Consider the following 24,086-nt stretch of genomic DNA (forward strand, 5'->3'; position numbering starts at 1 on the left):
AAGTAGTAAACCTAAAGAAACGCATTAAAAATTAGACAAATGTGTCTTTAATAAGGAAGTGGGAAGTTTATTTAGGTTTAATTAGATTATGATTTAGTAATGGTTGAAGTATACTACTAAAAATAAATAAATAAATAAAAAATTTGGTAAACAAATGGTTGTACAAACCTCCTTCAAATAGTGTCCATTTATAGTACATGTACTGGCATAAAGCCTGGGGCCAATTCTTCTAATTGTAACTTTGCACTCTTTCTGGTCAGCCCCTTGTTAATATAGGAATACTGATAAATTAGCTTTTGCCTCCCAGCCTCTTCTGCAGAAGCTAATTTGAAAGCTCAGGGAACAACCCAATATGTCAAAATATGTATGTAATCTAATCTTCTGTTGCAAGCCTTCCAATGTACCACCTCCTTACTGCATTTGCATTTCATCTCAGATTGACTCTGCACGTTCCTGTAAAATGCATAAGGATATTTCCAAGAGAGGGAGAGCCATTTCAGGAGTGTAAACTAGTAGCTCCTTTTGATTTGTGTCTCGGCACAACTCCTCGCCCACCCACTCCCTGACATTAACTGCTCAATTCGAAATGGACTGATTCGCCTACCAGGGTTCTTTCTCAAGAAACGTGTTTGTAAACACCAAGCGCATCAGCCCACCAGGTTAAACACTGAACATGTTGTGAAGCACACAGAAACAAGCAACAACAAATAGCAAAAACAGATATCAAAACCATTATTGAAATTATAGCCACCAGCTTTGGTGGGGTTTTTTTCCAAGCATTACTTGAAGGTGTATTTATTTTTTAAATTTGTCTTTTAATTACCATGCAGTGATAACTGTTGTATGAGTAATAACAGCAATCTGTGCTATTACCAGTAAGAGGATGTTGGTTATAAGTGATGCATTTATTGTAAATTATTCAAATTTTCTCACATGGATTAATCTTCTTGTACTAAAAAGAGACGTTTACGTGATCAATTAAAAATTGAGGTAACAAATTTAAGTCTAAAGGGATAACCAAGGCTTAAAAAGGTCTTAACTCTCATTAGTAAAATGCCATTTTGTGAAACCAGGAGATTGTTGCAGAAGGAAAAATAGACTTTAGACTAGTAAAAAAAAAAAAAAAAAAGCTTCTATACAGCTGAAGAAGATCTTTTGGCTGAAATGTCCTGAAATAATAATAAAAAAATGTTATCATTTAAATCCTTTGTGTATCCAAAAAAACAACTTTTTATTTTTGTACACTGCAGTTATACCTCCTACATATTTGTGTGTGTTCTCGAGACTTTTGTTTTCACTAGTCTAAAGTCTATTTTTCCTTCTTCAACCATCTCCTGGTTTCACAGACAGATTAATCTTGGATTACTTTAGCTAAAGTATTATTAGGTAGTGCAAGATTAGTGCTCTTCTAGTATCCTATTAATCTGAGTAATCTGAATGGTTCATGCTGTACTCTACTATACTTGGGCACTCTTACATAGCAGTTGGTTTCCACAATAGCAGAAGAAGAAAATGTTTTATGTAATATAATGATTTATGTTGCCAGCAGTGTGGCATTGCAAGCAGGTATATGAGTGATGTCTCCCAGATGGCTGAGTAACCAAACGACTGGGCAACACCTCCTAAGCCTCTTTTGCGGGGTATGATTAACAAATGTTCTTCTGTCACCACCTCAAGCCATGACTGTGTCCTTGGAAAAACTAAGGGAGCTTGGGCAGACAAGGACACAGCTCCACCGGGAACTTTCTTAATTGGGCCGCTGTCAATTTGGCTGGCTTTTACTCATCACATAAAATGGTGCTATATACCTCACATTCCACTGTAATCCACCAGGAATCAAGAGCTGAGGAAATCTGATTTATTAAGTATAAACTGATTGCCATGCAAAGGTGTTTCTTTATTTTTAGAAGCTCAAACAAACTGCGGATGAGGTCTAACTTGACAAACAAAAAAGAGAAAAGCCTTCGTCAGTGAGGGTGCAACAAACATAGAAACAAAAAAAATTGTAATGTTGCTTTCTAAATTATTTAAAATCAATAGAATGATATATGCAAGACTTGTAGGGATCTATTCAGTTGATGTAAACAATGGTGTATCTAAATATTGCCATATAAATAAATAAAATAAAATAGAACCCTCCCTGGCATTTTGTGTTTTTGCAGACAGATAATCGATTCTTATTCCAACACTAATCGGGTTTGGTGAAATTGTCCTCTATTGCATTCCCTTGTAAGATTACAAGCAACTTCATATTGTTGTTTACAGACATACTGTACATAGTTGACACTATGATAAGGAATAGGGTCTCAATAACTTTGGAAATGGTTGTAGGTTGTATCGGGTTTGAAAAAGTGAAGGTTAACTGATTTATAAGACCTCTGCCTCTGGGTTTGCCCAGCACGGCTCTGTAGTAATGGAAAGTGTGTTTTAAAAAAAAAATAAAAAAAATACAATGCAAGAATAGACAGCAGTCTTTTATGCCTATGTGGTAGCCTTGTGCTGTTGCTTCGACTCACTGCATCAAAAGCCTCCTCATTTCATATCCACGCTCCCCCTGTCAGGCAGGGCCCTGAGCTGACTTTAGGGAGATGGTTAGTCTCAGGGTCTTCAGTGCATGTGGCTGCTATTACTTTCCTTAGTAATAAAGCAAGTGGACGTCCTGGCAGATCCTTTGTCTCCAGCCATGCGCCTACAGCAGATCAAACAAAGGAACACTTTGCAGTTTTCTTTCCTCAAATCTAAAGGAGGATTTATTTACCATTTACCGTTTGATATTCAAATCACTACAGTGTTGTACACCAGTCCTGAACATTCACTTTGTTATACAGCTCCTGTTGCTTGATAACTTATTCAAATTGTATCTAATAAAACAGAATGAGAACGAGAATTTTTTTAAGTAAAATAAAAATGTTTTCAGTTTTGTGTGAGTATCAGTACTGGCTCACACGCGAGATGTGTGAACCAGTTTTTTTTTGTTTTTTGTTTTTTTTTTATACCTTTTTAAAAGCATAAGCTAATATATGCACTGTCCAGACCACAAAAGTATCTTCTTCAGGTGAAGTGTAACTTGAAGACAAAGAGTTGAATGCCATTTACATTTATGGACAATAGTGATGAGGAGCCTTGAAACCTCAAATGCTGCTGATTGTTTCCCTTTGCTTTGATCACTTGTGTGTGATTGAGTTTAAAATCCTGCTTCATTGCATACATTTGTTGTTATTTACCTATATAATAATGCCACAGAGGTCATTCCCTTTAGCCAATTGACCGCTGTAGCAGTTAAGTGTCCTGAGCCGAAGGTAAGGGCACTCGATAGAGAGCAAAATCAATTCTGAAAGTAATGACCTATGTACTCTAGGTTATTGGTGTAATTAAACTAACAAACAGCCTTTTCTCAAAATTGAAAGTTCTAATTAGGGGTAGAAAAATGTGTTAACATTTCTTTTTTTCATTTTACTGTGACTGCAGTTAATGACAGCTTATTGAAGATTGCTTTAGATTGTCTGGCTACAAAATCATGAAATGGGTTTAACAAAAAAATAAGTTCCATGTTTGAAGTAGTACATTTTATTTGATGACAATGACCATGGTCAGTAACAGCAATTCAAATTAAGGTAATAATGGAATCTTTTAAAACTATTAAAGTTCCAAACTTGTCATTTATATGTTACTTGCTTATTTGCATGTTCACATTTACTTTTCATTTCAATTAAAACTGTTGCATACAATAAAATGATCAACGTTGTTAGTTCACCACTAGGGTAAAAACAAAAGCATTACTATTTTTAAGTTTGTTCACTTTTCTAGCTATTCGATACTACCGTTAGTGTGCAATGGTTAAAATTAAAGCATTTATGAACTCAATGCTTGAATCAATGTGTTCTGTTTGTTGCAAACAACTGACTGGGCTATTTCAAATTGTTATCTATAAGCAGTATTGCTATACATATTTCTGTCAAAATGTTCTGTTGACTGAGTACTGCTTTTATGTGAACAAGCAAGACACAGGGATGATGATTGCATTAGTTGACCTTGATGAACTAATGCCCTTGCCATTTGCACAATAACTGCATAGTCAATTGTACTGCACTGCAGAAAACAGGAGTGGAATAATACAAATGATTTGCTAGGATTTTAATTCCAATTTATCTTTGTCATAATTTTGCTGTAGCCATTATGGCTGGTGCACACATGTCAGACTTTATTTATGTCCTTGGAATATTTTAAAATACATGGTCGTACTGTTAGAGCAGAATTTGGAGAAAGTATGTTTGCATCATTAACCCAACAACAAATCTTACATTTTTTTTAAATATATAGCATCATAATTTCTCACTGAATTTCCCAATATAAAATATTAAAGAAAATCTCAAATAAATGTGAAAACTGAAGTTGTGGTCATGAATATTACAACACCTTACATTTTCCAGTCATTTTTCAAATATTAATGTTTCAATAAATTATTAATACGTTTCATCACTTAAATGTGTACGGTAACTAGTAAGAAGATAGCAGAGACTCTAATTTAGGATGGGATTGTGAACAGGACACAGAGAATGATCAAACACATGTTTCCTTCATGACCTCTTGATCACAAAATCCTGTTTGATTATATTCCCTAAGTCTTCTATTAAAAAATGAAGGCATGTCTTTTGATGAGCCAAATAAGAATCCTCCTACTACTACTTTCAGCAGTGTCAGGTTATAGACTGCACCTATTGTGCTCCTATAGGAAATGTATTGTATTAGTTAATAATATATTCCTCTGTCTGGGCATATGTATGGATGAAAGATTAGATCTGTGTCTAACAGTTAAGCCATTTACTTGCCATGAATTTGCATTGATGGCTTAAACTATAACAGTTCTCTCATATTGTGATGGTTAATAATGGTGTAGGGCAGAGAAACTGAATGTTGTTTTATTTTAACTACCTGTAGCTGCAGGATTTTTTGGGAAAATAAAACGATGATTTGCATTTTTTTTTTCTCCACATGATTATAACATTCAAAGAAACAACACTGAACCATGGCTACAACACTAATCACTGTGTGCTACTGACAGAATTAAAACCTTCCTCTGCTAGAGCTTTCATGATGAACAAACAAGAGCACACAACGTACACTGACAGGAGAACCATCAGGGTGCCTGACAGTAACAAAAAATGCAATCTACTCATGAAAAAAAAAAAGCTAATGGACAGATAACAACAAACAAGTAGTAAATCATTGTAGAGAATGGCAGACATTGGCCATGCATGCTCACAATTCTAGGCAGTTAACATTAAAAATAGATCTGCGGAGAGGAACAGGCTAATTCCTTAGCTTTTCATGCCTTCCATTGTGACTAATGTCACAAGAGTTTGGTGGTCTTAATCTAGCCAAGCACCAAACAAACACAAATTACATTTCAACAAATTCATCAATTCTTTTGCCATTGATTTAAACATTACCAAATGAATCTGTCAGTGCAACATAAACACAATCATTCATGTGACAGGCCGATCTGATATCCAGACCAAACATTGAAATCGGGTCGCTTTGTGTGGCTTATAAACCTTCGGCTAGATTCCTATAGGATATTCTTATATAGGATTGTGTAGTAGTTTGGTGTATGACTCTTATTAATAAGAATAATAGGAAATAACATACACTGTTAAAAGATGTAAAATTACAAACATGTCACCTGGAAACTGTCTAAATATATCCAGGGTCTGATATGGGCAGACTGGGTTTTCCTTGACTAATTCTTGTTCTCTGAAGCCTTCCTTGTAACCAAAGAATGGCAAACATCATCCTACTACTCCAACTACTTTTAATAATGCTGTCATTTGCTGAGGATGGGTATTAGCACTGATATTAAGACAGAAATGGAATTAACTCCATCACAAAAACATTGTGTGAATCAGGCCCTTACTCTTTTAATACAGTTTTATGCAAATCAATCCAACATGACCTGTAAGCACAAACTACCCCAGAGGTGGTGGTTTAATTAAATATTCATTGAATCATACGATTAAAATAATAATCTTTGAGGAGTTTCAAACAAAACCAATCAAATGACAGTCAAAACCCTTTCTAGTCTCTTTGCCTTGAAGTTAAAAAAAAACAAAAAGTGCCATTAAATCAACTTTACTTTAGATACAGGAAAAAACATTTACAATGAAAGGATTATTTTATTATTTATGTGAAACACAAAGGCTGCAGGAAATGTTACACGCTTGTCTGTAGTGTGAGAAGTTGAATAGTGATGAGCAGCTCTAGTAAGGGTATACTCCGTAGGTGTGCATCATCAAAGTAACTTACGAATTGAAGGTCTTTCTTTTTAAAGTCCTGCCAAAAAAGACTGAAACAGCTAGTAAAGGACTTGGTATTATTACCTGTGGTCAGCTGTACAGTGATGTACATTGATTGCTGTACAGGAGTGCATACTGACTCTTTGCCTTTTAAAGAGCACCATCGCAGGTTCAGAAAATTAATGAGTTTTGTTCAGAGGTGTAATATTCAAAAATGTGGAGTACCATTTTGCCCAGGAGGTTTTATGCCCCTGCTACCCCTTGCTTAGTGTCTGTGGTGTCATTATATATGTATCTAAGCTTTAAAAGACTACATGCATGTGTTATTGTTTTTTTTTTTAATCTTCGAATATATTTCCATGGAATTATTCACAGTATATTTTTCAGGATGAAATCAGTAGGAAAAACAAACAATGAAAATACCTTTACAAGATTCCCCAAATTAATGAAGTGTATAATAAACTTAAACCTTCTTGCTTTTGCTGCATGCGCTATTTGCACGTATGAAAGTAAGCATATATGGTCACTGTTGCAATACTTGTTGTATTGTTTAGTGTATGCAGTGTGGTGGAGCTGAACATGCCAGCTGTAGCATGAAAACATTTACTGTTTATTATTGCGGTAATGCAGCTACAGTAATGCTACATAAGGATCCAATATATATATATATATATATATATATATATATATATATATATATATATATTTAGCTACATTACATATCAGATTATAAACCTACCATACTTCTTTTCTGAAGCTGGAGGGCAAAGCAAATCCGATTTAAAATCAGGACATTTTGTTTTTCAGAATAATTAGTATTGGGGACTGAATAACAAGAGTAATTGGTCCAGAAAAAAAAACTACCATAAATCTTGGGAATTATTCAGTAAAAAAAGATAAAGAAAAACCAAAACACTGTATGACAAGAGTACACAATCACACTCCTCAAGGGTCGCTCCTGCTCTTTGTGCCACTTGTATCCTAAATTACTTATTTGAACTAATGTAACAAGGAATTCGATTTGTATTGATTTTTGAATTACACAGTATCATACATCAAGCTGATAATTACATTTTAGAAAAAATGTCTTAAATGGATTGAATAATAAATACAAAAGCAACCTAATATATAAACAATACAGCCAATCTGTCAATTCCATAATACGTGTCTTTGGTTAAAGGAAGTCTTGTGGATCTAGTAAATTATAAGGGGAGCATTGCAATGCTGGGGGGGGTTCAATACTCATAGAATAAAACAATGGTTAAGATGGAATCGGTAAAATCTATAAAAAGACAGGATTGCATTTAATCAATGACACATGTGCAATTGTGCAATTGGTTTGGGAAAAGAAGTAATGGGTTACACCCCTCCTTCCGTCTCACTCAGTTTCAACATTATGAGGGAGGGGGTGATCTGTTATTCATAATAATACTGATCATATGGATTTTTTAATTAAGCAGTGAAATGATTGTGACTGTCTACTAAATATTTTAAATTCATTAAAAGAACTAAAAACAAATATGAAATAATAACAAGTAAACAACCCTCAGTTATTTCAAACAAAACTATTAAATTATACACACGTGGACTCCCTTCAGCTTTCATTTAGACTTTAAATTCGGTTTTAGCCCAGTTTCATTTGAGTTTTATCTGTGAAACACTATGTCTTCTTACACATTCTCCAGGGTTTTATTGAAAAGGGATTTGACAGATTATCTGTCAGGTTTCTTTGCTCCTTTTGTACCGGCTGTGGAGTTTAAGTCTGGCGAGTTGAGCTTATGAATACTGTGTTTGTGTGACCTGGTTAAATTCCATTGGCAGTACACAGGATCCCGCACAGATCATGTGACCTGCAGCTCATCTGTCCAATAGCACAGCCAGGCGCCTCAAATTTGTTGCCCTTAGGAGAGTCCTGAGTTTCTCCAGCACTCTACAAGCAAAAGCAAAAAAATAATAAAGAATTGATTTCAGAATGATGTTTATTGCTGAGTTAATGTCTGTGTTGATTGCGCAGAGACCAAGGCAGCAATTGTTTTAAAGGAATGTACTATGCCTCCCCTGAGTGCTGTGTATCAAGGTTTTGGAGGTTGTTCATTTAGCCTAATGACTCGAGTATGTTTGCACATGATTTAATCTCAGCAGAATTCGATATAAAGCTCAGTTTTCTTTTTGTAATATTAGCCAATACAATCTGGAACAGCAGCCCCTGGCCGCGTTCATCACACAATAACTTTCATTTACTTTTTCCCCCGATTCATCAGAGCTCTTTATTTTTTTATGTGTTCCTGTCAAATAAACAAGAACATCTTGGAACTGTGGGGCTATCAAAGATCTCCATTTGACTGTTTTATTGGATCACCCAAAGCTCTGTCTCTTTGTTTAAAATATAAACAGGAAGAACATGAATCTACTACTGCCAGCTTCCATACACAATTTAGAGTTAAACTCCAGCTGAAAAAATGTAATTATTAATTTGAAAGGTTATACCTTGTAGGTATTCTATATTTTCTTACCCAATCCTTTTTGTAAAAGTTTGAATACAAATTTGAAGGTTCTAGTGGTTAGTTTCACTGTGTGTTAAAATTAAGATAGATTTAAAACATTAACAAAAAGAAAGTTTTACTAATGTCACACAATGGCACATCATTATGATTAAATAAAATAGGGAATCATTTTAAAATAGAAAACAAAAAATGAACAATACCAATATACTGTACTGCTTCAAGCCATATACAAAGGACTATGACCTCCCTTCCATCTCCATGTTGTGATGTTGCTGCTGTTAATCTGTGTGACCCTTTGCAAGCATGCAGAGTGAGAGTCAATACAGTCACTTTCTGTGCCTATGACACCATAGCATGGCCATGCAATAGTCTGTCTGAGTTGATATGATCAAACTGACCGTGTTAAATGACATCAGTCTTATTGTGTTTAGTTGTAAACTAGCCTTCCCCTTACCTTTGTAGTACTGTTGTAACTCAAGGCATCAACACGGTAACAAGAGCAGGCATTGAGTTTGTGTAACTCCTGTATGAACTAACCCTAGTACGATACCAAATTAATTACAAGTAGGGTGTGTCAAGGCAAGTACAGTGCAGTAAAAGTACTTTTTACCAGTGTCTGCATTGCACACACTTGTTACTACATAAAAATCCAATCCATGCCTTTTGATTTCTGGTATTTGTATTCAAAAGCATGCAGTAGAGGAAAGTTTGACTAGTTCCTCATTGTGAATGTGGCAAGGAATGATTGCTCATATAGTACAAGAATTGAATATAGTGTATAAAGGTGTATTGTGTGTGATAATGATATGATAGAGTACCCAACACATAACCTTCCTGTTCTTGTAATGTAACCTCTTGCCCCTCATTTCATCAATCACATCAAAGGGTAATATTTACTAATAATTAATATTAATAAAAAATACAAATACTTGCATAATGCATTTTTAATACTAAACAGGAATCAATTGGAAAAATGAATTTTATTGAAAAAGAAACTTTAAAAATCTGCAACAATTGTTTTATGTACCTGCAAAAACAGGCGTGGTTTGTGCTTCTTTTGTAACTTGCCCAAACTGTCAAGCCCTTAAAGTACTACTATTTATTTGACAAATAACTTAAACAGAGCATATAAAAAAGCAGTCTACAGACAGACCGACAGCTAGTATTTGGCAATGCATTAAAAAGTATTAGTGCAAGCACACTGTATAAACACAGCACACAGCAGGCGTGTCGTTCATCTTTTGAGTTGTTGGCAGATGTGTTCATATCCAGTGCTGGTCAGTGTCGGATCCTGATTGGTAGGGAGTTGTGGAAGTTTGAGTATGCGCTGCTTTCTGTTTTTCCAATCTTGCTACTCATGTCAATAGTTGCATAATACTAAATGATACAAACAAGATGAAATCGGTTTGATCTTGGTGCCAGCAAGAGATAACAGTAGCTCAAGGTTCAATGTCCAAAAAGATCTCTACCCTGGATTCCCATGCAGACTATTAAACGGGGCATGGCAATTAAATATTACAGTTATCCAAACTAACATATTCTTCTTCTTGTTTACATTCACATCCTGTTGTGGCTTTTTAAAGCACCCCTGTGACCTCTCAAGCGTCTACAAGCATAGGTGCTACACCTGAGTGAAATCATGAACCTGTCCCTTCTGTGAATGTAAAAAACACATCCGCAAAAATATCACATGGAACTGGGGTAGAGTGTTGCAGAAGACAACTTGATGGTTACACTGTGGTATACCAGCTGTACTTGGAGAGAAGACATGCTTGAGACATATTTGGGCCACAGGGTGGCTTTATGCTTCTACGTTTTGAGGTTAACAGGATGTCATGATTGAAACAGAAAATGATATACAAAGTGAATCTTAACTGGAATAAGAATACATTAGTTAAGATAACTGTCATATTTCATATCTGTACCATGCTGCTCTTTAAATAATGTGATCTCCATTGCACATGCAAGACCAGGGCAAGAGCCATCATATTAGTTACTCTTTTGACTGGTTTGACAGGACCTGATTAGCACCTTGGACTACCTTACCTAAAGTAAGATTAGGTAGTCCAAGATTAGTGCTAATTGGGGTCTGTGAAACCAGCACTTTAAGTCTATTAGCTAGACATGAATTAATAGCGATTAACACACTAACCACTGAAGAAACCACATCAAGTCTTCTTTCTTGCAATCTAAAGAAATGAAAGTTGAGGGAGTTACAGAGAAAGTGGTCTGGGGAACATAATGAGACTAAAAAGCTGAATTTAAGCCATTCCTGTTAATCTTTTATTAATGCATCAGAAAAGGACCCTCTAGTAGAGGAAGCATTTCTGTTGGAGGCAGAGTGAAGAATGGAAGCTGTATCCCTGTCCAGCGATGTAATAATGACTTCTCTGTGCTGCAAACTCGCTGCTCTCTGGCAAGAAAGGCAGAGACCATGTCAAAGCTGAGTGTCTTGGGACTCCCAAGTGGCGCATCTGGTAAAGGGGCTCCGCGTGGAGTGCAAGATGTGCCCTATAGCCTGGACGTCGCCGGTTCGAGTCCAGGTTATTCCTTTGCCGACGGAGGACGGGCGCTCCCAGGGGGCGGTGCACAATTGGCAGAGCACCGCCCGGGGGTAGGGAGGGAGGGCTAGGTCAGCCAGGGTCTCCGAGGCTCACCGCGCACCAGCAGCGACCCCTGTGGTCTGGCCAGGCGCCATCACAACATGGAGATGGAAGGGAGTCTGCAGTGTGTAAAAAAGCGGGCGGCTAACTGCACACGCTTCGGAGGACAGCGTGTGTTTGTCTTCGCCCCTCCCGAGTCAGCGCAGGGGTGGTAGCGGTGAGCTGAGCCTAAAAATAATTGGACACTTCTAAATTGGGGAGAAAACAATAAAAATAATTGGCGACTACTAAATTTAAAAATAAATAAATAAATAAATGAGTGTCTCTGGCAGAGAAGAAAGCACAAATTGTGCCAATACAGCATGCAGGAAGTCCTGTAGACTGACCAGACTATAAATAGGGCAGAACAAAAGGGAAATAAGGAAAAGAAGAGGAGAGAAAAACACAGTAATATTTAGCTTCACCAAAGTTCTGAAGCTTGCATATATTTTGTAGTATTTTGGTAGTATTGTGGTCATATTCACAACTGTTTAAATACATGTTTGCATATCATAAATACGTTTTTCAACTGTTTGTGGGGATTAGAAGTGTAATCTCATTTTTCAAAGCACTGTTTAATCTAAGAGACTGTTTAGCACTGAATAAACAGTACTTAAGAGCAGTCTTTAGAGTTTTCTAAATATGGTCCATTGTCCAAAATATATAAAATTTAAAATCTATTATCTTATTAACATGTAAGGATGGATGTCCCTGCAAAATATGGTATCTCTAAGGTGTTATAAACTTTAGTGCTGCAGTGATTACTGGTAATCTTTTTAAACATGTAATCATGACTTGCATCTGTTCAGACAGAATTGGGACAGTCTTGTTACTTAAACATATCTGTTGTGTAAAGGAAAAAACATTTTTTTGTATCACAGTTTTACAAGAAACATTGTGTATTGCGTTGTCTTAATTTCAGTATATTAGATTGTCCACCATACAGTACAAGCACTGACTTTGCAAAAAAAAAAAAAAAAGTTGGATTTCATTAAAAAAATCTAATTAATTGATTATTTACCAAAGTTGATAATGACCTGTGTATTGCTAAAAGCATTGTTTTAGGAAATAGTTTACAACAAAATATGTATTTTTTAAAAGAAATAGAAAGAAGAGAAATATCTTGAATAAGAAAAATAAGGGCAGCCTAGAAGGAAAAGAGGAAGTGTGAGAGAGACAGGATGTAGGAGGAAGGGCGGAAACCAACTCAGGAAAGCGAGTCAGAGTGAAAGGAGGAACTAACAAGAGCAGAGAAAAAGTAAATTAGTAACAAGACAAAGAGTGACTGTGACACATGGGTTTGCACACGCATGCATCCGAGAAACCAGGGACAGTACGGTGTCCCGGTTACATCTACTAACTGAGAAGAAGTGCTGAAATACTTCCGATTTTATAATAATCTGAAGAGCCTGGCCCCTGACACTTTGTTGTTAATTACCTTTTTAATTTTGTATTAAGCATTTAGTAAAATATAATAAAGCCTAATTGTAATTAACATTAACATTTTCTCCCAAATGATAAGCACCGTTGAGCTTCACGGTGTGTGGCATCTTTTGTTTTTAATACTTAATTAAACACTGCCACCGTTAACACATCAGGGTATAAGTGAGAATATTGCTGCCTATCTGAGATGACACATGCTGATAATTAGCACAAGGGAAAAATTTGGATGTGACCATGTTTAATAAACATGATGTAAAACTATTTTAATAAGATTCACTAAACAGTAATAAAGGGGGCATAGTTTGAATATCTATAACTATTAGTTCCACAGTCCCACTTTGAAATTCCTTTTTGTTTAGTGATGATATGTAGTCTGCTTGTTCTTCTTGAACAGGAACAATGCACTACTCACACATGAACTAAGATCTGTTTCGATTGTTGTAGTTAGGTAGGGAATCAACTCATATGGATCTATTTTCTACTGTTGTCTTATAGATTTCACTTCTGTCGGTGGTGCGCCCATAGATGTTCAGCATTAGTAGAAAATGTGTCCTGTTTTGGGATGCGTAAAGGTGGACTAACTGATAACTACCAAGGGTCCGCTACATATTAACAGGCATCAAAAGTAAAAAATGTTTTGGGTGATTTGTATTTATTTTTTTATCACTAAATGTCTGTGAGTCAGATTGATGATACAGTAATGATACTGTTAAAATAGGACTGTACCAGACATTCAGCATCGAATAGAGGACCCATTATGATTTGAAGTATGGGCATGTGTGCACATTTGATTGATTTATTTGTAGGGATTGCACATGAAAGATGCTGGATCGACAGAACTGGAGGTCTATGATATGATTAATCTGCAGCCTGCCCTGGAAGCACCTTTCTCTTGCAGTTCAGTCGCCCATTTCGCCATTCCATTGGCTTTTTATAGTTGAATATATGAATTGAATAAAAAACATACAAATATTAATTCTTATATAAGTTGTATTTTTATGGAGATTTTGAAAAAGTACGAAAACAAAACGTAACCTAAATTATGTATAATATTTATCTCTTTGATTTCACACAAGCTCACCAGCCTCTTCTCTGTGCTCTCCTTTTATTATTATTAGTCATTTAGCAGAAGCTTTTACCCCTTTCTTTTGCTTTTTCTATGCATGTTGTCATGTCGTTGTTTTTGTCCCCTGTACTCTTTCTTTTCTATGCCCTCATCTCGTTTTTATTTCCTCCTCTTTTCTCACTTCACCGTTTCCCTGCTGTTTTCATATCACATTTTTCACTCTTTATTTCTCTTCTCTCTGTCACTGCAGCCAGCAAAATCCCTGTCGGGTCTATGTGGGTATTGTTGAAACCATTATAGATGTCAGCTGGTTAGAACAGCACTGGCTGATATTAATTTTCAAATGAATTGCGGAATGAAAGGGCCTTGTTAAATTTCAAATGCCAGCTGTGATAAATCCAGTTTGCATAATAGTGTGCACATTATTTGTATAGGAAATTGCCAGTGAAATTAACAAGCCACATTGTGTTAGTTAAGAAAGCAGCAAAGTTTACAAATTAACTTTCTGCACAGTAACTGTTCACGAATACTAAAAACAGGAACTAAAAATGAATATTAACAAATTGCTTAACCATCTTCAAATATAAACCATCATTCGTATTAGGAAAGATGCGCTGTAATTCTAAAAGGAAGTCTCTGTTTTAAATACATGTATTACTAGTAAGTAGGAATACATGAACGCCAATCAGAATATATATATATATATATATATATATATATATATATATATATATATATATATATATATATATATACAGTATATACATATATATATATATATATATATATATATATATATATATATATATATATATATATATATATATATATATGTTTGTAAAGGTCATGACTATAGATCTCATTAGTCCATTTGAATTGTTCCTTCCAATCAAACACAGAACTAATAGGTCACTAAAGACACATTTCATTTATATTATTACAGTATGTACTATAATTCCCATACGTTAATGTTTGACGTTAGAAAGCCATTTGATTTCAAAATTGAAAGCAGAACTTTTTGAACCCAATGCAAATGTGCAGAGTTTGATTGCAGTCCTCTCTGAACCCATTGAAGTGGGATAATAAAACATTCCTATTCCCATTTGCTCCTCATGGGATGATATCTAATGGCCAGTCACATTCAAGCAGTCACAGAGTCAGGGCCCTTATTCCCAGCCCCAATAGGAGCTGTAAATACCCACCCCCACCCTTTACGAAAACCATCCCCCCGTGATCAGATCTCTAATGTGCAGCTGCACTCCACCCCTCCCCCACCATCAGCCGATCGGCGGCCCACGAACAATGCAGCCTCTCCATGCCTGATCCCGCACTGGGCTCCATGCAGAACAAACAAGGGGCATCTGTCCATTCACAGGCTCTGGTTTTCCAACAAACCACCGTCTGTGTCAACTGTTTAAATACTCACACTGGGTCTGCTAACATTCCTCTACTGTTCCACTGTTCCAACTCCCTCTGCCACTCTGGACTCCACAGCTCTGTCTTTATCATGTTTCTGATTAAACTGCCACCACTCCTTTCACAGCCAGAGGAGCCCTGTTGAAAGTCTATATCGATTTCCATAAATTAACACAATCTAACCTTAGGGATATTGATGTAATTAGTTAAAATCTGTGGGCATTGATTTTGTAGTGGTATCGTATTCTGACAATATGCGACGGACCCATTTATAGTGAGAAACCTACGGGGGCACTGCAGAAAAAGGCAATTGTAATAATAATATTAGAAACTGCTGCATTTTAATATAAGTCATTTGTATGACTACTTTTCTTACAGATTTATTATCAAGGTCTTATTTCTGCTCAATGGTATCTACAGTCAGTATGTTATATAAAAAAAAAAGAAGTTTTCTGTAGCTGCTGCCTTTTAAGGACAACAAATCATGCAGTAGATGTTCAGTATTACTGTACATTCATGGTATTTTCTTGCCTATGTGGAAAGTACAGCACAATTGAGTAAATTCAATGTTATTTGATTAAGATAAAGTTTATAGATGAATATTGATAATATATACATATATTTGTATTATGTTAGTGCTGACAGAGTGCAGTGGAAGTATGTTACCACATTACTTAGTATAACATGTTTTTCTGCATATTTCTTTTCTGAACACTCACTTGGTTCAGCCTAACCCTCCCCCACTGATTACGCTGCAGATAAGACTTGAAACAAAAACTAACTTTAAACTGAACTAACTCTGTACATGTCGGACAAACAATATGTGATAGTTCTGAGTGGAATAGCTAGAAAACTTCCACGCATGAGGAAAGTCTATAATTAACGTGTGACTATGTCCTTTGTGAATCGTTTGCCTTCCTCACCGTTGGCATGCTACTGTGCATTCCACTCTGAATTATGTAACCTCTTTAAATATATAAGTATTTATGTGTTTGAGTCTCCATTTTATAGGGGCAGGAAAATGAATGATTTCATGATTTGCAGAGGAGAATAAATTTAGGTATACCAGAATTGTTTACCTTTGTTGTTTTAGCACAGGGTTCTGAGCTATAATAAAAAGTTGCTGTTATTGATTGTGATCGCTGTTATTGATAAAGCGAGCTGTGCTCTGTGGGTCCTGGGGGAGCCAGTGTCTGTAGGTCCTGGGGCAGCTGAAGCTGTGCTGTCCGTCTCGGGGTGGAGCTGGGGGAGGGGAGTCTGAACCTTTCGACTGTTCTGGAATGTCACAGGGCAGCTCTTTGCATCAGAGTGCCAAACCTCTTCACACCAAGCACATATTTATTTCTAGTCTTGATGACATTTCTGTAAAGTGCAAATGCAAGAATGTTTTTTTTAATTAGTGACTTGTTACAACTCTAAGGGTGAGGCTATACCCTCCCTCCTATTTGTTACAGATTAGTGTCAACTTATTCAATCCTTTTTAAAATATTGTAGGTCCCTCCTTTTTTCCAGTAGGGTGTTAAGTTTCACTCCTCCTCCTTTTAGAAATTGCTAAATATTTGTATTAAAATTAAATCAGATAAATGATACTTCCTAGGGTTCCAGTACTGGAAATATTGACAGCTACGGCTAACCCTCTATTTTTAATTATTGTGTTCAATGAATTATACAAATCTAATTAGAAAAGAGCTAACAGTCAGATATGTTGTGTTAATTTCATGGGTTAGATGATTCTCAATATACACAGGTTAAAAAAAGTTAATATTATAATTTGAACTTTGGTCAGATCACTGCAACCACACCCATATTTTCAATCAATACAACCCCCTTTTAATCAATCATGGATTAAACACCTCTCTTTACTCCCTCATTTGAAAACTACCATGTACAGTCAACCTCCTCCCACAGGATAAGATTTTAGCCTCACCTTGCTATTAATATTATGCTCTCCGATACATCATGAAAAGCAATCGATTGAGAGTAAAAAATCACTAAACGTATCTACATTAAGATAACGAAATTATGTAAAAATGAAGAACGTTATTCAATTAGAAAATAACACAACTGGAACACAACTAGTCCTTTGCTCTTGTCTAGACCACAAAGCCTCCTCTAGCCAAAATGTACCAGCTAAATGCCTGACTAGTAATTAGCTTGTATGTTTGCAGCTCAAAATGTGTGTGTGTTATATTCAAAGTTATTTCTCAATTCAATGAATGGGATGACCCTGCCAAATATTTGGACATTGACACAGAAGTAACACATTCAGTTGCCTCAGAAACCTCGAACACTGCCTGACTTTGTGCTTTTATTACGTAAGCCCATCGTTTTCAAACAACAGTTGTGTATGATCAAGCCACTGGGAGTCAGACATTTCTGTGATTGGGATCTTATCCAGTCCGCCCCTTGCAGCCAGTCTGCTAGATGAATTGTGTCTTTCTCACTCAACTAAGTTACCAATTCAGTCTCTGACAATACGAACACCCGTTGAGGAATATTAAACTGAGGTCAGACGAATGAATAATAAAGGTGAACTGCGTACAGTGACATGCTTTCAGTGTCTCCCCAGTGCAGGAGGGAACCCGTATTCTCAATGGTTGGGCTGTTTTGAACATATCCTAAACACTGCTCTTTGACTCTGGTGTTAGATTTCACATAGCAGCCAGGAAGGACATTTAGCCCATAAACACCTCCTGCGGTGGATATATGTTACAGGCAGACTTGTTTGCTTTTCCTGCAGATAAGTTGTTTCTTGTTAATGTTGTACTGTTACAATCATTTTATTCATCACAGAAATGTGCTTCTCTTCTGCTTCCCAGATTGTGTCTGTGTCCTGTTATACCACTCACTGGCTGTGATGTATTCTAGCCTTGACGCTCCTATAGCAATTGTAAAAATGTTTAAACAAATGGGGTGCCCCCTCTCCAGGCAGAGCCTTTCTTGTTGATAGAGACATCTGCTCCACAGCTGTTAGGGCAGAAAGGACAGGCAGACAGGAGCTGGGTGAAGCAGAAAGAAATGTGCCTCTGGCCCACCCTATTGCATGTACACAGTGACTTTTTGTAAGTTTAGGGGAATGAAACATTAAAACTATAAAAAACATTTTATTACAGTGTTCTGGAATGAATTCCTACAGATACATACACAAGAGAAACCCTGTATTCAAAAGTAAAATCATTGGGAATATCATCCCTTCAAAACAGAGTCTGCTGGTTTCACAACTGTAAAAAAAAGAGTGAGAATGATGTCACTCAGCATTGGCTGAGACACTGAGGCTGTTATTTCACTGTAGTGTGGTGGACTGTAGCTGATTGTTACCAGATTTCTTCAGAAGCAGGAGCCTGTGAAATGAATGCTTTTTATTGCCGTATGAATGGTGCACATTTGATTTTATGCTCCAAAGACAGGTGCCCATTTGTGAGAATCAAAGCCACCTGTTGCCGTTATCATACCCTCCCTCTGCTTGAGAAGCCAACTATTCCTTTATCAACACCATTAAAACAAAAACAATAACAAAACACAATGGTTTTTTATGTTTGGATATCAGTTTGTAAAATATAAGCATGTTGAATACATTGAGTAAATCAAGGATGACCGACCACGGTGGTGCAGTGAGCTAATTCACAAGCCTCTCATGCCTGAAATGAATATCAATAGACAAAACTGAATCACAAAACTGCCACACAATTTGGCACAATTGGCTGTCGTGGCTTGAATGAAGGGGGTGTTCTGTCAGGATTGAGGTGAGCTCATAGAAAAGGTATAATCGAAGATTTAAACATCTGTGTTCCAGTAGTCTGACAATCTAAATAAAGAGAATGTGTATTATCCTATGAGCTAGTGCCATTTCTTTAATGATCATGACTGGTGAATATCCTAATCCTAGTAACTAGATTTCAAGAGATCAATGCAATACAAATCCAATGATTGTATTCTTGGCAATGCATTTTAATAGCATTATATATGAAATTTAAAGTGCATTAAAAATATATAGGCTATCCTAAAGTAGCAACCGCATAGTCACATTACACACTGTGGTTGTTTAAGGGCAGTTACACTGTATGCATGGGGGAAGTGACATGATGATACAAAAGATCACATTTCCATCCCTGATCTACTTCAGGTACATAGATTAAAAAAAACAAAACATTTACATTTACCAATACTGTAATAACAGATTAACCAATCTGTGTGATCTAGCAACCTTTCCAATTAAGAAAATATGCAGCGCAATAGAAGGTATGCAAGTTATTTATATTATGCCTCAGGTGATTCAATTTCTTTATTAATGGACTCTGAGTTAAAGAAAAAAAAAAAAAAAAAAGCAGCTCAGCTCTCCACTTAAACCTAATTGAGTTTCTGAGCACAACTAGATCCGCTCCCCCTAATGGGATGAGAATTTCTCCAGTATATTTTCTCTGGCTTCTGCAGCTGTGTGGTGGATGGAGCTGGGTGGTATAGATCACCTGTGCATGTCTAATTACCGTGTGGCATATCAGTAGAAAGGAGAAAGTGCAAGCTGACTGCAATGAGGGATATAAATGTGTTTTCCATACGTGACATAAGACCTTATAGCTGCTGATGATTTGTTTGCACCTGTGTGATATTCTTCATATCCACTGACAGCCATCGTGTATTCAGCTTAGCCTGCACTAAGCGTGATTTTTATTGGTTTGGTGCGGCAGGCTGTTGATTGTAAGCCAGGAGAATTCAGTACTGAGCCAATAAGCCACACAGTACAAAGGAGGAATGTTTGCTGTTGGTTGCAAGTTTTACAGTGTGACATCCTTATGAGATAAATAGACACTGCATTGCGCCATGCATTCCCCTCCCCCTTAATACACAAGAGACTCTATTCCACAATAAAAAGCTGAGCACCTTAGTGCTCCACTGGTTAATTGAGTTGACTTTGTGCCTAAAAGTAAAACAAAGCCTTTCATTACTTTCCGGTTCTGCTCGGTCACATTCTGTCCCTTTTCTGTTTCAGTCAATTCTGGAGATGGCATTGACTACAGCCAGCAGAAGCGGGAGAATATTGGGGACCTCATTCTGGAGACTCTGGAGGTGTTTGAGCGCTATGGAGGGGAGGATTCCTTCATCAACATCAAGTACATGGTTCCTACGTACGAGTCCTGCATGATGAACTGAGCGGACACTATACCGTTTCCCCACCAGCTCGCAAACTTAATCCAGCCTATGCAAAACTGATTGTTGTGTACCTGATTAAATTAATGATGCCTTTTTGTGTTTGTGTTTTTAAACATATTTCCTGATGCTAACATATTACTCCCTGGAGAACAATGAACAGATATTTCATTGAAGTTGTTAATGTTTTTTTTTCTTCTTTCTTTCTTAGTCATCTTAATCATTTAATACCACAACCAGGGGCATCAGAACAATTCTAGGGGGGACTTTTATGTTTTAAAAGTGGGTAAAGGCTTTAACACTAACCAAATTGGCTCTGCTGCCAGCTTCCGATATCCCAGTTAAGTAAAAATTTCACAGATACATACTGTAACTACTGCTGCATTAATGTTTTACAGTAGCAGCTAGGGACATCAGACTGCTCTTATTTCAGATCATTGAACAAAAAAAAAAAAGAAAAATGTCATGTATTGCATGGGCTTTACAAAAAGAGCCAGGGGTAAGAGTGCAGTTTAATTTATTTTAGCGTGTTCATCTGAATACATCTCACCAAATTTGATACATGCTTACAACCTGGAGTTAAGTTTGATACATTTCACCTGCTTTCCACAAAGAATGACACTTTGTATCAAATATAAACCAATGAACACAAACTGCTAAATAAGCACCACAATTCTGTGAATGTCGAAAGTAGAAACATATATCAAAGTTTTAAATAACATGTTAACCCAGCTAATCACAAATAAAATAAAATAAAAGGGGGTCATGTCTCGCTTTAATCTTGGCAAATTTGTCAACACCAGGCTGTAAGGTTTTCGCTTTGTCCGATTAGCTCTCAATAACTAAATGGTCGCTCAATCTCTCATCCCCAGTAGCTGTATGCAGGTATGTTTTGATCCTTTTCGTGCACGAAAGTAACCTTTCATTTGCCACACTAATATCAACATTTGCACACGGCGGAAGTATGTTAGAAAAAAAAATTATAACAGTAAATTTCAACCAAACTGTATCTAAAATTGTAGTGAACCCCCAATATAATCTGCCGATCCAGCTGTGCATTCCAGCATTCTAGAGCAGCTCTGCATTCCGGTACCATTCTAAAACTAGTGCAACTACTGCAATACCGAATACTATTTTTTTTTTTTTTTTTTTAAAGAAAACCGGAATTTAAAGAAATGACAAGAATCTAAAATCGAAATAGGGTCACAGCACAGCCCTCTATGGTACCTTTTCTTTAAAGCATGTATTGTATCTGGGCATAAGCAATATTTAATAGTTTCTTCTGCAAGTGGATTCCTCCTTGTTGTCTCGCTGTGTTTAATTTCCTCTGTTTTCCACCTGCTGTAGCAAACATATCCGACATTTCTCTTTGACTCATCATGATGTCAATAATGTTATATTATTATAGAAATAATACAAAGCAATGTAATTCTGCGTTGTCGATATAATCGCTGGACTATCAATCACAAATTAATGAATGCCGCCGATGCCTTAAGACTCTGAGCGCGAGCGATTACATCACATAGCAACCTTTGCCAACTGCATTCATGATCCGGGTTAGATTAGAAAAGAATGATGTTTGAAAAATGCATTTTATTCGTTTGTGAAGAAAAATTCAACAATCCGATATGTGATTATATGTGTTTATCCAGAAGCCCCAGTAAATACAAAGGGGGTAAGGAGATTATTCCACTCAATCTGTTTGCCCAGATGATCTTTCAATCTAGTGTTAGGAGACCACTGGCATGGATACCCTTGTCCCACTAGAGCCCAGTACTGTACTTCTGTAAAGCAGCATTCATTTAATACATAATACCAACACCAAGAGAATGAGCAGGGATTGTGTTTACATGTGGTAGATAATGGGTCCAAGGTGATACTAAAAAGACATTATTCTGACAATTCTAGGAAAAGCGTAGCAAAGTGCATGCAGTCATAGTGAATCCCAAATAAATATACTGTACCATAGTAAAATAATGTACCATGTTATAATTGTGTGCTCTGTGTAAAACACTACATAACAACTGCAAATGTACCAGATTTATAAGGGGTGAAGGGTCATATTGTTAATAGGGAATACAGTAGGTGGATTTTGAAATGATATTTTTCTTTCGTTTTCAAGATGATTAAATCATTTCAGGGTATTGCTTGTTTTCTTTTTGTCTAGATTTAGTGTTCTTAGGCTATTGATATATCATATGATTTTATCATTGACTTTCTTCTGGTTTTGATGTTCTTCTGGTTGAGATCATGAAGCGTGTCCCCATGTGCTGTGTATCAGTCTAGGCTTACCCAGCTCTATATGAGGCAGCAAATATACTCCCAAACCACCTGGGTACCTTTTTATAAAAGTGCACTGCCAGAGTCAGATCCTCCTTTTATCTTTAAAGCAAATGCATTCTGTTCCATTATAAAACCACTCAATAAACCACACTTTCTATTAAAAGGCTTCTCTTCTCTCACTTTTCTCTTTTATGAAGGGGGATAACTTGATCAGGAAATAAATACTATGTAGATTTAGCCATTGAGATCCAACAATACACAAAGGGAATGATCCATTCATCATGTGTGATGCATCTCAAGATGCATGTTATGGTTTTGATGGGCTACATTGTATGATGTATAATAAAATAAAATTGTGATGGCCTTTTTTGTTAAAAGATGAATATGAAATTAGATTTTGTGAGATTTTCAATTTTCAGCAGTTTGTGAGATTTTCAATTTTCATTGTCCAAGCCAATGGCTAGGCTTGGGGATCATTCTGCTATCTTGGTAATGTTTGAATAGCGCTTTTATTAAGTTCAGACTCTTCTTTTAGATGCTATGCAGACTTATCTTATAAAAGCTGTGCCTGTGTAGGCCGGGTAGCCTGTGTCACAAAGGTTAAACTTCTATAATGAATGTTTCAGCTAGAAATCTTCAAACCTTTCAACTAGTGAAAGAATTCTCATCAAATGATTTCTTAGAATTTTTTTTTTTTTTTTTTTTTTTTTATAAGAGCTGCAATGGAAAAATATCAAACAAACTCACAATACACACCCAGTTGATATTTTTATTCTTCATTACAGAAATTCGACCTTGCACAGGACTGCTTAGGGTTGGTGTGGGCGGTCGCATAAGTGTAATATATATATATATATATATATATATATATATATATATATATATATATATATATATATATATATATATACTATCTTTAGGGTCAAATATGTCTTCTTCTGTATATAAAACCTTTAACTTAAAAGGGGTTATCAAACTGCTTAAAAGAAGGCTGTCACATAGATCACTGAAACCAGCATGAATTGACACGACGCCACAGTAGGTTGTAGCACTCTTGAGAGGTAGCTGTGATTTCTATCTGAAATTATTTTTGTGATTTTATGTCTGCTTTTTTTAAACTTGTACCCTTTGGCTTACAAGATGACATTGATTTTCTTAGACTGCGCTTTCCTGCGGTGCAGTATTTCTGAGATTAAGGGATTTACTTGTTAAAAAAGTAAAACTGATCAATACAAGTTGTTTTCCTGCAGCGCCTAACAGCAACTTGAAGTGTTCTACAGTACCTACTAACCAC

At 36.3% G+C, this 24,086-nt stretch overlaps 1 protein-coding gene across 1 annotated transcript in view; it reads left to right on the top strand.

Moving 5' to 3' along the window:
- Nucleotides 1–22,955, top strand: part of LOC117413099 (parkin coregulated gene protein-like) — an 89,642-nt gene extending 66,687 nt beyond the window's left edge. Inside the window, exon 5 of the mRNA XM_058997609.1 lies at nt 20,352–22,955. Coding sequence (XP_058853592.1) covers nt 20,352–20,512 — 161 coding nt within the window. The 3' untranslated portion in view covers nt 20,513–22,955. The remainder of the gene's footprint in view (nt 1–20,351) is intronic.
- The last annotated feature ends 1,131 nt before the right edge of the window (nt 22,956–24,086 follow it).

The sequence above is a fragment of the Acipenser ruthenus genome, chromosome 23 (genome assembly GCF_902713425.1).
Source record: "Acipenser ruthenus chromosome 23, fAciRut3.2 maternal haplotype, whole genome shotgun sequence".
Taxonomy (NCBI): Eukaryota; Metazoa; Chordata; class Actinopteri; order Acipenseriformes; family Acipenseridae; genus Acipenser; species Acipenser ruthenus.